We start from the raw sequence: 12,112 nt of genomic DNA on the forward strand, positions 1-12,112 counted from the left end.
TCCCTGAACTCACACTGAAAAAACCTACGTGAATTACTCCAGTTTTCACATGAATTCAACATTTAGAATTTTTTTGGGAAGAATTTCGGTCTTGGTTCCTATTAGTGGGTGTAAAAGGTATTGGAGTGTCCGGTGAGCCATGATTGTATTAAGTGGCAGAGCAACAATGTGGTTAATCCCTCAAAGCCCTTTAAAAAGGCTAGAAAGCAGTCCAGTTCCAGAGCAATTGTTTGGTTTGATTGTTTTCCTTTCTCTTTGAACAAAGAACAAAGAAAATTACAGCAGGCCCTTTGGTCCTCCAAGCCTGCACCGACCATGCTGCCCGTCTGAACTAAAACCCCCTATCCTTCCGGGGACCATATCCCTCTATTCCCATCCTACTTATGTATTTGTCCAGAAGCCCCTTAAAAGTGAATCGTGTGGAGGGCATAGAAGGCCTGCAGAGAGATTTGGACAGGCTGAGTGAGTGGGCGAGGATCTGGCAGATGGAGTATAATGTTAACAAATGCGAAGTTATTCACTTTGGAAGAAATAATAGCAAATTGGATTATTATCTAAATGGAAAGAAATTACAACATGCTGCTGTGCAGAGGGACCTGGGGGTCCTTGTGCATGAGACCCAAAAACCCAGTCTGCAGGTGCAACAGGTGATCAAGAAGGCAAATGGGATGTTGGCCTATATCGCAAGGGGGATAGAATATAAAAGCAGAGATGTCTTGCTGCATCTGTACAGGGCATTGGTGAGGCCGCAGCTGGAATACTGTGTGCAGTATTGGTCCCCTTATTTGCGGAAGGATATATTGGCCTTGGAGGGAGTGCAGAGAAGGTTCACCAGGTTGATACCAGAGATGAGGGGTGTTGATTATGAGGAGAGACTGAGCAGATTGGGTTTGTACTCGTTGGAATTTAGAAGGCTGAGGGGTGATCTTATAGAGACCTATAAGATAATGAAGGGACTGGATAGGGTAGAGGTGGAGAGATTCTTTCCACTTAGAAAGGAAACTAGAGCTAGAGGGCACAGCCTCAAAATAAAGGGGGGTCAGTTTAGGACAGAGTTGAGGAGGAACTTCTTCTCTCAGAGGGTGGTGAATCTCTGGAATTCTCTGCCCACTGAAGTGGTGGAGGCTACTTCGTTGAATATGTTTAAATCACGGATAGATGGATTCCTGATCGGTAAGAGAATTAGGGGTTATAGGGATCAGGCGGGTAAGTGGAACTGATCCACTTCAGATCAGCCATAATCTTATTGAATGGCGGGGCAGGCTCGAGGGGCTAGATGGCCTACTCCTGCTCCTATTTCTTATATTCTTAAAAGTCATTATTGTATCTGCGTCCACTACCTCCCCCGGCAGCGAGCTCCAGGCACCCACCACCCTCTGTGTAAATAACTTGCCTCATACATCTCCTTTAAAACTTGCCCCTGGCACCTTTGTTTTATGAGTGTACTGTGAAAATAATCCAAATGAAAAACACACAACCAAACCCTAATGCAATCTGTTTCCATCCGCACCCTCTAGGTTTTGAGCCATTTAACTCCATCGGGAAAAGTTACTGATGACAATATCCGCAGTCTGTTTTTTGGAGATTATCTAAAGCCAGATGCCAGTATAAAGGCTTATGATGAGATTATAGACTTAAAGCAACTTACATCAATCATGGAGCACTACCTGTCAGAGTACAACAATGTCAGTAAGGCTCCAATGTCCCTGGTTATGTTCCGCTTTGCTATAGAGCACATCTCCAGAATATGCAGAGTACTAAAGCAGGACAATGGCCACTTGCTCCTGGTTGGTGTTGGTGGGAGTGGCAGGCAGAGTGCTACCAAACTGTCCACGTTCATGAATGAATTTAACCTCTTCCAAATTGAAATTACAAAGAACTATGGCAAAGGTGAATGGAGGGATGACGTTAAAAAGATCATGATCAAGACTGGAGTTGATGGCAAACAGACTGTCTTTATGTTCAATGACAGCCAAATTAAAGATGAGTCATTCGTGGAAGACATCAACATGTTGTTGAACACAGGAGATGTACCCAATATCTTCCCAGCAGACGAGAAAGCTGAACTCCTTGAGAAGATGCAAAGTGTGGCTAGGACGGATGGGAAGAGAATCGAAGCCACTCCACTTTCATTGTATAATTACTTTATTGAAAAAGTAAAAGCTAACCTGCACATTGTATTGGGTAAGATCTCATATTCTTACATTATTACAGTGACTACACTTCACGGGGCGGCATGGTGGCACAATGGTTAGCACTGCTGCCTCACAGCGCCAGGGACCCAGGTTTGATTCCCAGCTTGGGTCACTGTCTGTGTGGAGTTTGCACACTCTCCCTGTGTCTGCATGGGTTTCCTCCGGGTGCTCTGGTTTCCTCCCACAGTCTGAAAGATGTGCAGGTTAGAAATCATAGAAATCATAGAAACCCTACAGTGCAGAAGGAGGCCATTCGGCCCATCGAGTCTGCACCGAACACAATCCCACCCAGGCCCTACCCCCACATATTTACCCGCTAATCCCGTTAACCTATGCATGTCAGGACTCTAAGGGGCAATTTTTAACCTGGCCAATCATCCTAACCCGCACATCTTTGGACTGTGGGAGGAAACCGGAGCACCCGGAGGAAACCCACGCAGACACGAGGAGAATGCGCAAACTTTGGGCCTAGGCAGAGTGCTGTTTCAGGGGGGTCCATGCAGACTCGATGGGCCAAGTCTTCTGCACTATAGGAATTCTATGATTCTATTATTTTTTTATTTTATTTTTTTATTCGTCACAGGTAGGCTTACATTCACACTGCAATGAAGTTACTGTGAAAATCCCCTAGTCGCCACACTCCGACACCTGTCCAGGTACACTGAGGGAGAATTTAGCATGGCCAATTCACCTAACCTATACATCTTGGGACTGTGGGGGGAAACCGGAGCACCCGGAGGAAACCCACACAGACATAGGGAGAACATGCAAACTCCACACAGTCACCCAAGGCTGGAATCGAACCCGGGTTGCAGGTGCTGTGAGGCGGCAGTGCTAACCACTGTGCCACCGTGCCACCCCAAAGGTGCTAAATATGTGTAATCTTTCTTTCTGTCCATCAATATCTCTCTCAGTTTGGAGTGTTCTAAATGTTAATTCAGTTATGATATACAATGTGGTTACATTGATAGCTTCAATTAATTCCAAATTAAAACTGCTGGTATCACAAGAGTGGATCCAGTTCCAATTTGAATCTCGTTCAGATCAACCTAAGGTAACTTGGCAAGAGCTGTTTATTGGAATGAGCAGCCTGCTCTGAGATTGGGTAGCAGCCTATTTCACTCTTCCTTTTGTTAAAGACAAGCATCTTCCACAAACCTAAGTACCGATGGTGATAAAGCACCATATAATTAAAATGTACTGTTGGATTTCAGTCCAATACCTCATTTGACCAAGGATCATTACTTAAACAAATCGACTTCATAAGGAAAGATTTTGGGCTGCTCAACTATCTGATGAATGAAAATCCTTAATAAAAACAGAAACTGCAGGAAACATTCAGCAGCTCTGGCAGCATCTATGGGGAGCAAAACAGAGTTGATGGGGGGGATTTTCCGGCCGCGCTCACCCAGAGACCAGAAAATCCCACCCGAGGTCAACGGATCGTTGCTTGGTCCGTCCCCCCACCCACTACGATTCCTGTGGCTGGTGTGATGGGAAAATTACTCCCCCCAGTATATTGAGTCTAGAACATAAGAACTAGGAGCAGGAGTAGGCCAACTGGCCCCTCGAGCCTGCTCCGCCATTCAGTAAGATCATGGCTGATCTTTTCGTGGACTCAGCTCCACTTACCTGCCCGCTCACTATAACCCTTAATTCCTTCACTCTTCAAAAATTTATCTATCCTTGCCTTAAAAACATTCAATGAGGTAGCCTCAACTGCTTCACTGGGCAGGGAATTCCACAGATTCACAATCCTTTGTGTGAAGAAGTTCCTCCTCAGTTCAGTCTTAAATCATCTTCCCCTTATTTTGAGGCTATGCCCCCTAGTTCTAGTTTCACCCACCAGTGGAAACAACTTCCCTGCTTCTATCTTATCTATTCCCTTCATAATCTTATATGTTTCTATAAGATCTCTCCTCATCCTTCTGAATTCCAATGAGTATAGCCCAGTCAACTCAGTCTCTCCTCATAAGCCAACCCTCTCAACTCCGGAATCAACCTAGTGAATCTCCTCTGCACCCCCTCTAGTGCCAGCCTATCCTTTCTCAAGTAAGGAGACCAAAACTGTACACAGTACTCCAGGTGTGGCCTCACCAGCACCTTATACAGCTGCGACATAGCCTCGCTGTTTTTAAACTCCATCCCTCTAGCAATGAAGGACAAAATTCCATTTGCCTTCTTAATTAGCTGCTGCATCTGCAAACCAACTCCTTGAGATTCCTGCACAAGGACACCCAGGTCCCTCTGCACGGCAGCATGCTGCAATTTTTTACCATTTAAATAATAGTCCATTTTGCTGTTATTCCTACCAAAATGGATGACCTCACATTTACCAACATTGTACTCCATCTGCCAGACCCTCGCCCACTCACTTAGACTATCTATATCCCTTTGCAGACTTTCACTGTCCTCTGCACACTTTGCTCTTCCACCCATCTTAGTGTCATCTGTGAATTTTGACACACTACACTTGGTCCCCAACTCCAAATCATCTATGTAAATCGTAAACAATTGCGGTCCCAACACTGATCCCTGAGGCACACCACTAGTCACTGATCGCCAACCAGAAAAACACCCATTTACCCCACTCTTTGCTTTCTGTTAGTTAACCAATCCTCTATCCATGCTAATACATTATTCATAACACTGTGCACCTTTATCTTATGTAGCAGTCTTTGGTGCGGCACCTTGTCAAATGCCTTCTGGAAATCCAGATACACCACATCCACAAGTTCCCCATTGTCCACTGCAAATGTAATGTTCTCAAAGAATTCCACCAAATTAGTCAAACATGGTTCCTCTCTGTATCTGTTCTGAACATTCTGTCTGTGTGGAGTTTGCACGTTTTCCCCGTGTCTGTGTGGGTTTCCTCCAGGTTCTCCAGTTTCCTCCCAAATTCTGAAAGACGTGCTGGTTAGGTGCATTGACCCGAACAGGCGCCAGACTGTGGTGACTAGGAGAATTTCACAGTAACTTCATTGTAGTGTTAATGTAAGTCTTACTTGTGACTGATAAATAAACTTTACTTTTACTGTACTTTGTATTCTTACTCTGCTTGTTTAAAACTGATGCTTTTCCTGTCTGAATTAATCTCTTACTTTTCAGCTATGGATTTAACAATGTGGGGAAATCAGTATTCGGATTCAAAATAAATTATTTTCGCACCATAAGGCCTGGAATTCTCCAACCTCACCCGTGGCTGGGATTCTCCGGTCCTGCTGCAGTGAATGAAATTTTGGCTGAGCGCCAAATTCTCCGCACTCGCTGGCGGGGCGAATGAGATCAAAGAATTCCAACCAAGATCTCAGTCCATCATATTTTTGTTCTTGCCGTGCTTTTCCTGAAATGCCTTATGGGAAAATTTCTTTTTGCAGTCATGAGTCCAATTGGAGATGCCTTTCGGAATCGTCTGCGAATGTTCCCATCACTTATAAATTGCTGCACCATTGATTGGTTCAAAGTTTGGCCGAGTGATGCTTTAGAAATGGTGGCACACAAGTTCTTGGAAGATGTAGAATTGGAATATGAAGTCAGGAAAGAGTAAGTCAGCAGGTGACATTTAATTTCATTGCAGCAACACATTTCTATACAGCAGCATTTTGATTTGTCCATCCACGTAGCCTTTGTACTAAGTCATAGCGAATGCTGCACAATGCACAGCTGACAATTCATACCGAAAATTCATTGATGGTGGAAAGCAAACTAAAGTATGAGATCAATGAAGAGATGGTGGTTTTGTAATGGCCACTTATGGCATGTTCTGCATCATATTCTCAATGAAGACTGACGGGATAACACAGAAATAAGTTACAATATAGATGGACACAGTAAGAAGTCTCACAACACCAGGTTAAAGTCCAACAGGTTTATTTGGAATCACGAGCTTTCGGAGCGCTGCTCCTTCATCAGGTGAAGATGCTCCTTCATCATCTGACGAAGGAGCAATGCTCCGAAAGCTCGTGATTCCAAATAAACCTGTTGGACTTTAACCTGGCGTTGTGAGACTTCTTACTGTGCCCACCCCAGCCGGCATCTCCAGCAATACAGATGGAAGTATTGCATGGTTGATTATGAAGTTCTGCTTGCAAAAGTTACAGCAAGTTTTTTAGCTTTTAAAAAGAACTCGCGGTGTTTAGGGAAAACTGCAGTGTGGATGTCACTCATCATTGTGCAGTCACACAGATATCTCTACAACCATTGGCATTTTTCACACATGTTCTAAGTTAGTTTATATGCAAAGAAATTGACTTCCCTGCCTTAAAGTGTTTCAGTTGATGTCGGAAGTTAAATTTCTGCTGAGTTAATTTATAATGCTCCATACTTTTGCCATAGTTCAACCCACAGTTTCCAGAGTAAACCTATTTCATGGAGATCTCGCACAATTTTCTGTTGCGTGATCATTTGTAGTTTTTTTAAAAGTGTGCCATTCCGTCAGAAAGAAATGCAAAGGCTACTTTAGAAACATTTTTAAAATTGTGATTAATCAACAATGTGGTAATATAATAATCACTTTATAAATCTGTGCATAAAATAGTTCATCATTTGTAAGTACATGTGATGTGAAACAGAGACAAGTACACTGTAAACATGAATCTTGAAGATGCCCATGTTTTTTGCAGAGTTGTTGCACTATGCAAGTATTTCCAAGAGAGTGCAAGAAACCTTTCGGCTAAATATTTCTCAACGTTGAGGAGACATAACTATGTGACACCCACTTCCTACCTGGAATTAATCCTGACCTTCAAAGTTCTGCTTAATAAAAAGAGGCAGGAAGTTGATCTGATGAGAAATCGTTACCTTGTTGGTCTAGAGAAACTAGATTTTGCATCTTCACAGGTGAGTTTACTTTTGACGCAGTCTCTCGTTCCATTTCTGATTATTTTACCAGGGTCGCTTGAAATGACTGATTTTATTTTCTATAGACAAGGACTTGAGAAGAACATTCAAAATGCAGAGAAAACAAATTACTGATTTTACTCCTGGCACAGGAGGGATGTACTTTGCAGTGATGTGAAAATAGGAGCGTAATTAAGGAACCTAGGATTAGCAGTGATGTATAATTCTAGTGCGGCATCAGACCTGGTTAATAAGGAAATAAGGGGATGTCAGTATTGATAAAAAATGCCATTTGCAGCACTGGTGAGGAATGAGATTGTTGAGGGGGTTAACGACTAAAGTTTATTTGGTTAGAATAAAGAACAGTTGGGGAGCTGTTGGGCGTTTGGATGGTGCGACATATTGGGAAAGAAATAGTGGAGCAATTTTCAGGCAAATTGCAGAAAGATATGAGAACTAGTGATAATCAATTACCCTAATATGGACTGGGATAGTGACAGTGCCGCTTCTGGACATGAATATTATGTTGCCAGCCCAATAACGAAGGAAGGTCAAGGCTAGATTACTAGCATTATGTATTATATATTAATGATTTGGAAGAGGGAACTGACTGTATTATCTCCAAATTTACAGATGATACAAAATTGGGTGGGAGGGTGAGCCGTGAGGAGGATGCAGAGATGCTTCAGTGTGATTTGGACAGGCTGAGTGTGTGGGCATCTGCATGGCAGATGCAGGATAATGTGGATAAATGTGAGGTTATCCACTTTGGTAGCAATAATAGGAAGACAGATTATTACTGGAATGGGTGTAAATTGAGAGAGGTGGATACTCAGCGAGACCTTGGAGTGCTCGTGCATCAGTCGCTGAAAGTAAGCACGCAGGTACAGCAGGCAGTAAGGAAGGCAAATGTTGGTCTTCATAGCGATAAAGCATAAAAATGGAGGCCTAACTTCAGTGAGTTGAAAAGGGACCTGGCCCAGGTAGATTCAAATCAAATTTGTTAGGCAAAACACTAATTGGGCAGCCTCAAAGAGGCGATGGCTTGGGTATGGAGTCAGCACATTCTTATTAGGGGTCCAGACAAAACAGCCAAAGCTAGAGCTTGACTACATATAGAGGTTAAAATGGACAGAAAAAGGACTTATGACAACTGTAAGGTTCTTAAAACTGTGGAGAAGCAGCTGAATATAGAAAGCACAGAGGGAAGCTAAAACGGTATAACGGGGGAAAGAGAGATGATGTGAATAGATTAAAACAAAAGCAAAATACTGCAAACAGTGGAAATGCAAAATGAAAACAGAAAATGCTGGAAATACTCAGCAGATCTGGCAGCGTCTGTGGAGAGAGAAACAAGAGTTAATGTTTTGAGTCCAATGTGATTCATCTTTGGAACTGAAGAGTCATATTGGACTTGAAACGCTAGTGGGGGAGGGGGCTTCTCCAGCACTTCCTGGTCCCATCGAAGTCAAACTGGGTTCACTAATGGCAGCACGGGTAAGGAATGTAAACCGCCATTGACTTTGGCGGGACCAGGGGATCCTGCCAGCGGCTGATGGGAGCTGCCTCAGCAGTGGGGACACCAGCCACTGGGGCCTGGATACTTCCACCTGCTAACTCTGTTTCTCTCTCCACAGGTGCTGCCAGACCTGCTGAGTTTTTCCAGCACTTCCTGTTTTTATGTAAATAGACTACCTGGTTCATTTCTAAATCAATAAAAATTAAAATTGGTGCTTTTTATAAGAGGTTTGAAATATGCTCTGTGGCTGGAATTATTCGGTCTTGTACCTGCTGCCAGCAAGAACAGAGAATTTTCTGCTCAGCCAAATATTCATTTACTGCAGCGGGACTGGAGAATCCCAGCCGCGAGGGGGTTGGAGAATTCTGGCCAGCGAGTTAGGTACCTCTGTGGTGAAGGTGAAAGTCAATTATTTTAACTCAGGTCGAGAAACCTTGGGTCTCCTGCATTTTATACCCCTCAGAAATTTTTAATTCCAGATTTTAATTGAATTCAAATTTCACAATCGACCGGGGTGGGATTTGAACCTGGGTCTCTCAATTATTTATCCACTGACTGCCCAGTGGGAGTGTTGGTTTAGGTCAGTTGGCTGGACAGCTGGCTTGTGATGCGAAGCAACGCCAACAGAGTGGGTTCGATTCCCGTACCGGCTGAGGTTATTCATGAAGTCCCCGCCTTCTGAACCTTGCCCCTCGCCTGAGGTGCGGTGACCCTCAGGTTAAATCACCGCCAGTCAGCTCTCCCCCTCCAAAAGAGGAGAGCAGCCTATGGTCATCTGGGACAATGGCGACTTTACCTTTAAATTACCGTTAAGAAGGGATAAAAGCAAATTACTGCAGATGCTGGAATCTGAAACCAAAAGAGAAAATGCTGGAAAATCTCAGCAGGTCTGGCAGCATCTGTAAGGAGAGAAAAGAGCTGGCGTTTCAAGTCCAGATGACCCTTTGTCAAAGCTTTGACAAAGGGTCATCTGGACTCGAAACATCACCTTTAAGAAAGGACTGGTTAATTATTTCCCCATCATACTGGGTCGCTGTACTGCATTATGTTTCATATACAATCGTATATGACCTTGTGAATATATAACGTGGCTATTTCCAGTTGTCACGTTCTATTAGAAATCAGTAACGCAGAGAGAATTGTGACCCGCCATTAGGTGTCTGTGATGCAAAAGGAATTGACAGACCTGCAGCCAGAGTTGATCAAGACTTCCGCCGAGACTGACAAGATGATGGTAAAAATTGAAGAGGAGACGGTTGAAGTTGATGCCGCAAGGGAGTTGGTCGCAGCAGATGAAGCAGTGGCCAACGAGGCTGCCGCTGCCGCACAGGAAATTAAGGTGCGACACAGCCAGCCTTCCTGTTATTAATCACTACTAATCTCCTTCACACAAGGCTGATCTTAACTGGGATTTTCCAAGTTACCTTCTAGGATGTTGCTATAGTCATGAAAAATGTCATTAAATACAAATGTTTTCTGTGACATGCCACTTAAATTTGTGGTTTAGCCCAGGATATTAAATAGGATTGTCAAGATTTTTTTAAATTAATTCGTGGGACATGGGCGTCGCCAACATTTATTGTCCATCCCTAATTGCAGTTGAGAGTCAACCACATTGCTGTGGTCCTGGAGTCACATGTAGGCCAGATCAGGTAAGGACGGCAGATTTCCTTCCCTAAAGGGACATTAGTGAACTAGATGGGTTTTTCCGACCACGCTTTCATGGTCATCAGTAGATTCTTAATTCCAGATATTTTTTATTGAATTCAAATCCCACCATCTGCTGTGGCAGGATTCAAACCTGGGTCCTCAGAATATTAGCTGAATTTCTGGGTTAATAAGTCTACAATAATACCACTAGGTCATCGCCTTCCCTAAAGATGTGCCCATTAGATCTAAAGATAAGTTAATGGGTAAGCAGCTAACTTAATCAATCAGTTATTAAAACAAAATGGTAAATTATGCTTAAATTAAGGAATCATTGATTATTTTACTTTGTTTAGTGATACTAAGCATTTTGCAGACTTAATTGAATGGGGTTAACACATTATTGTGATGTAGGAAGCAAACTGGGGACTGAAATTATGTTCTAAGAAATGAACTGCTGATGAGAAGTATTTGCTGATGTTTCTGTGTTCATTGTGGCAGCACGGTGGCCCAGTGGTCAGCACTGCTGCCTCACAGCACCGGGGACCCAGGTTTGATTCCCGGCTTGGGTCACTGTCTGTGTGGAGTTTGCACATTCTCCCTGTGCCTGTGTGGGTTTCCCCCGGGTGCTCCTGTTTCCTCCCACAGTCCAATGACGTGCAAATTAGGTGGATTGGCCATGCTAAATTGCCCCTTAGTGTCAGGGGGACTAGCTAGGGTAAATGCATATTGTTATGGGAATAGGGCCTGTGTGGGATTGTGTTCGTTGCAGACTCGATGGGCTGAATGGCCTCCTTCTGCACTGTAGGGGTTGTAGTGGAGCTTGTCTTTTTCTCTGAAACACAGGGTATTTAACACATCACCAGCAAGATATTCTTCACTTGAATATAATGTTTTACTTTATTTCTTTTGGAATTTCTCATGGCAGGATGAATGTGAGGGAGATCTTGCAGAAGCCATGCCAGCACTGGAGGCTGCTGTATCTGCCCTCGATACTTTGAAGCCTGCTGATATCACAGTTGTGAAGACTATGCAAAATCCACCGGGTCCCATAAAGCTGGTGATGGAAAGTATCTGTGTGATCAAAGGGATAAAGCCAGAACGAAAACCAGATCCAACTGGATCAGGTATTGGATTTACTTCATCATAACATTAATTTACCCCTCTCATCGCAACTGTTTTACATTAACAGAATGATATTTGGAGTCAGGGAAGCCTAAGGAATGCTGTCCCGGAAGATCTGATTTGAATCCACTGAACCAGCTCTTGAAACTGGACGGCAAAAACCTTGGCCGAATTCTCTGGCCGTTCACGCTGGCAGGATTCTCCAGTCCCGCGGCGGGACCGGAGAATCTTACCACCCACGAATGGCGCACCACCTCCGACCGCTGAGCAACATGCAGCTGGGAAGTCGGAGAATCCCACCCCTTGTCTACAGTGGTGATGGCCCAGCTCAGTGGCATGTGTTGTTCTACATTGGGGAACAGAAGACTTGCATTTATATAGTGCCTTTCATCAACACTGAATGCCGCAAAGTATTTTACAGTCAATGGGTGGCCCTGCATATGCAGCTAATGCTTCTATGGTATTCTCTAAGTTATTTGCAGTCTCAATATCTGAGCTGGTGGCTGTTAGTTTGAAGATGAGTGGTATTAATAGAAACTAGAAGCAGGAGGAGGCCACTCAGCCCTTCGATCCTGCTCCACCATTCATTTTGATCATGGCTGATCATCAAATTCAATATCCTGATCCCCCCCCTTCCCTCCCATATCCCTTGATTCCTTTAGCCCCAAGCAGATTAAGATGTTGATTATTGTAGTTAAGTGATTCCTCAAGTCGGAACAATTATTCCACCTTTTACCCTTCAATTGGAGTGGCAAATACGTATTTATCTAAAAAGTGTTTGCAACCT

At 43.7% G+C, this 12,112-nt stretch overlaps 1 protein-coding gene across 1 annotated transcript in view; it reads left to right on the forward strand.

Moving 5' to 3' along the window:
* dnah3 (dynein axonemal heavy chain 3) overlaps positions 1–12,112 on the forward strand; it is a 186,252-nt gene that overhangs the window by 149,115 nt on the left and 25,025 nt on the right. The window contains exons 46-50 of the mRNA XM_078239899.1: positions 1,518–2,184; positions 5,573–5,738; positions 6,818–7,034; positions 9,710–9,892; positions 11,129–11,327. Coding sequence (XP_078096025.1) covers positions 1,518–2,184; positions 5,573–5,738; positions 6,818–7,034; positions 9,710–9,892; positions 11,129–11,327 — 1,432 coding nt within the window. The remainder of the gene's footprint in view (positions 1–1,517; positions 2,185–5,572; positions 5,739–6,817; positions 7,035–9,709; positions 9,893–11,128; positions 11,328–12,112) is intronic.

The sequence above is a fragment of the Mustelus asterias genome, chromosome 23, assembly GCF_964213995.1.
Source record: "Mustelus asterias chromosome 23, sMusAst1.hap1.1, whole genome shotgun sequence".
NCBI lineage: Eukaryota > Metazoa > Chordata > Chondrichthyes > Carcharhiniformes > Triakidae > Mustelus > Mustelus asterias.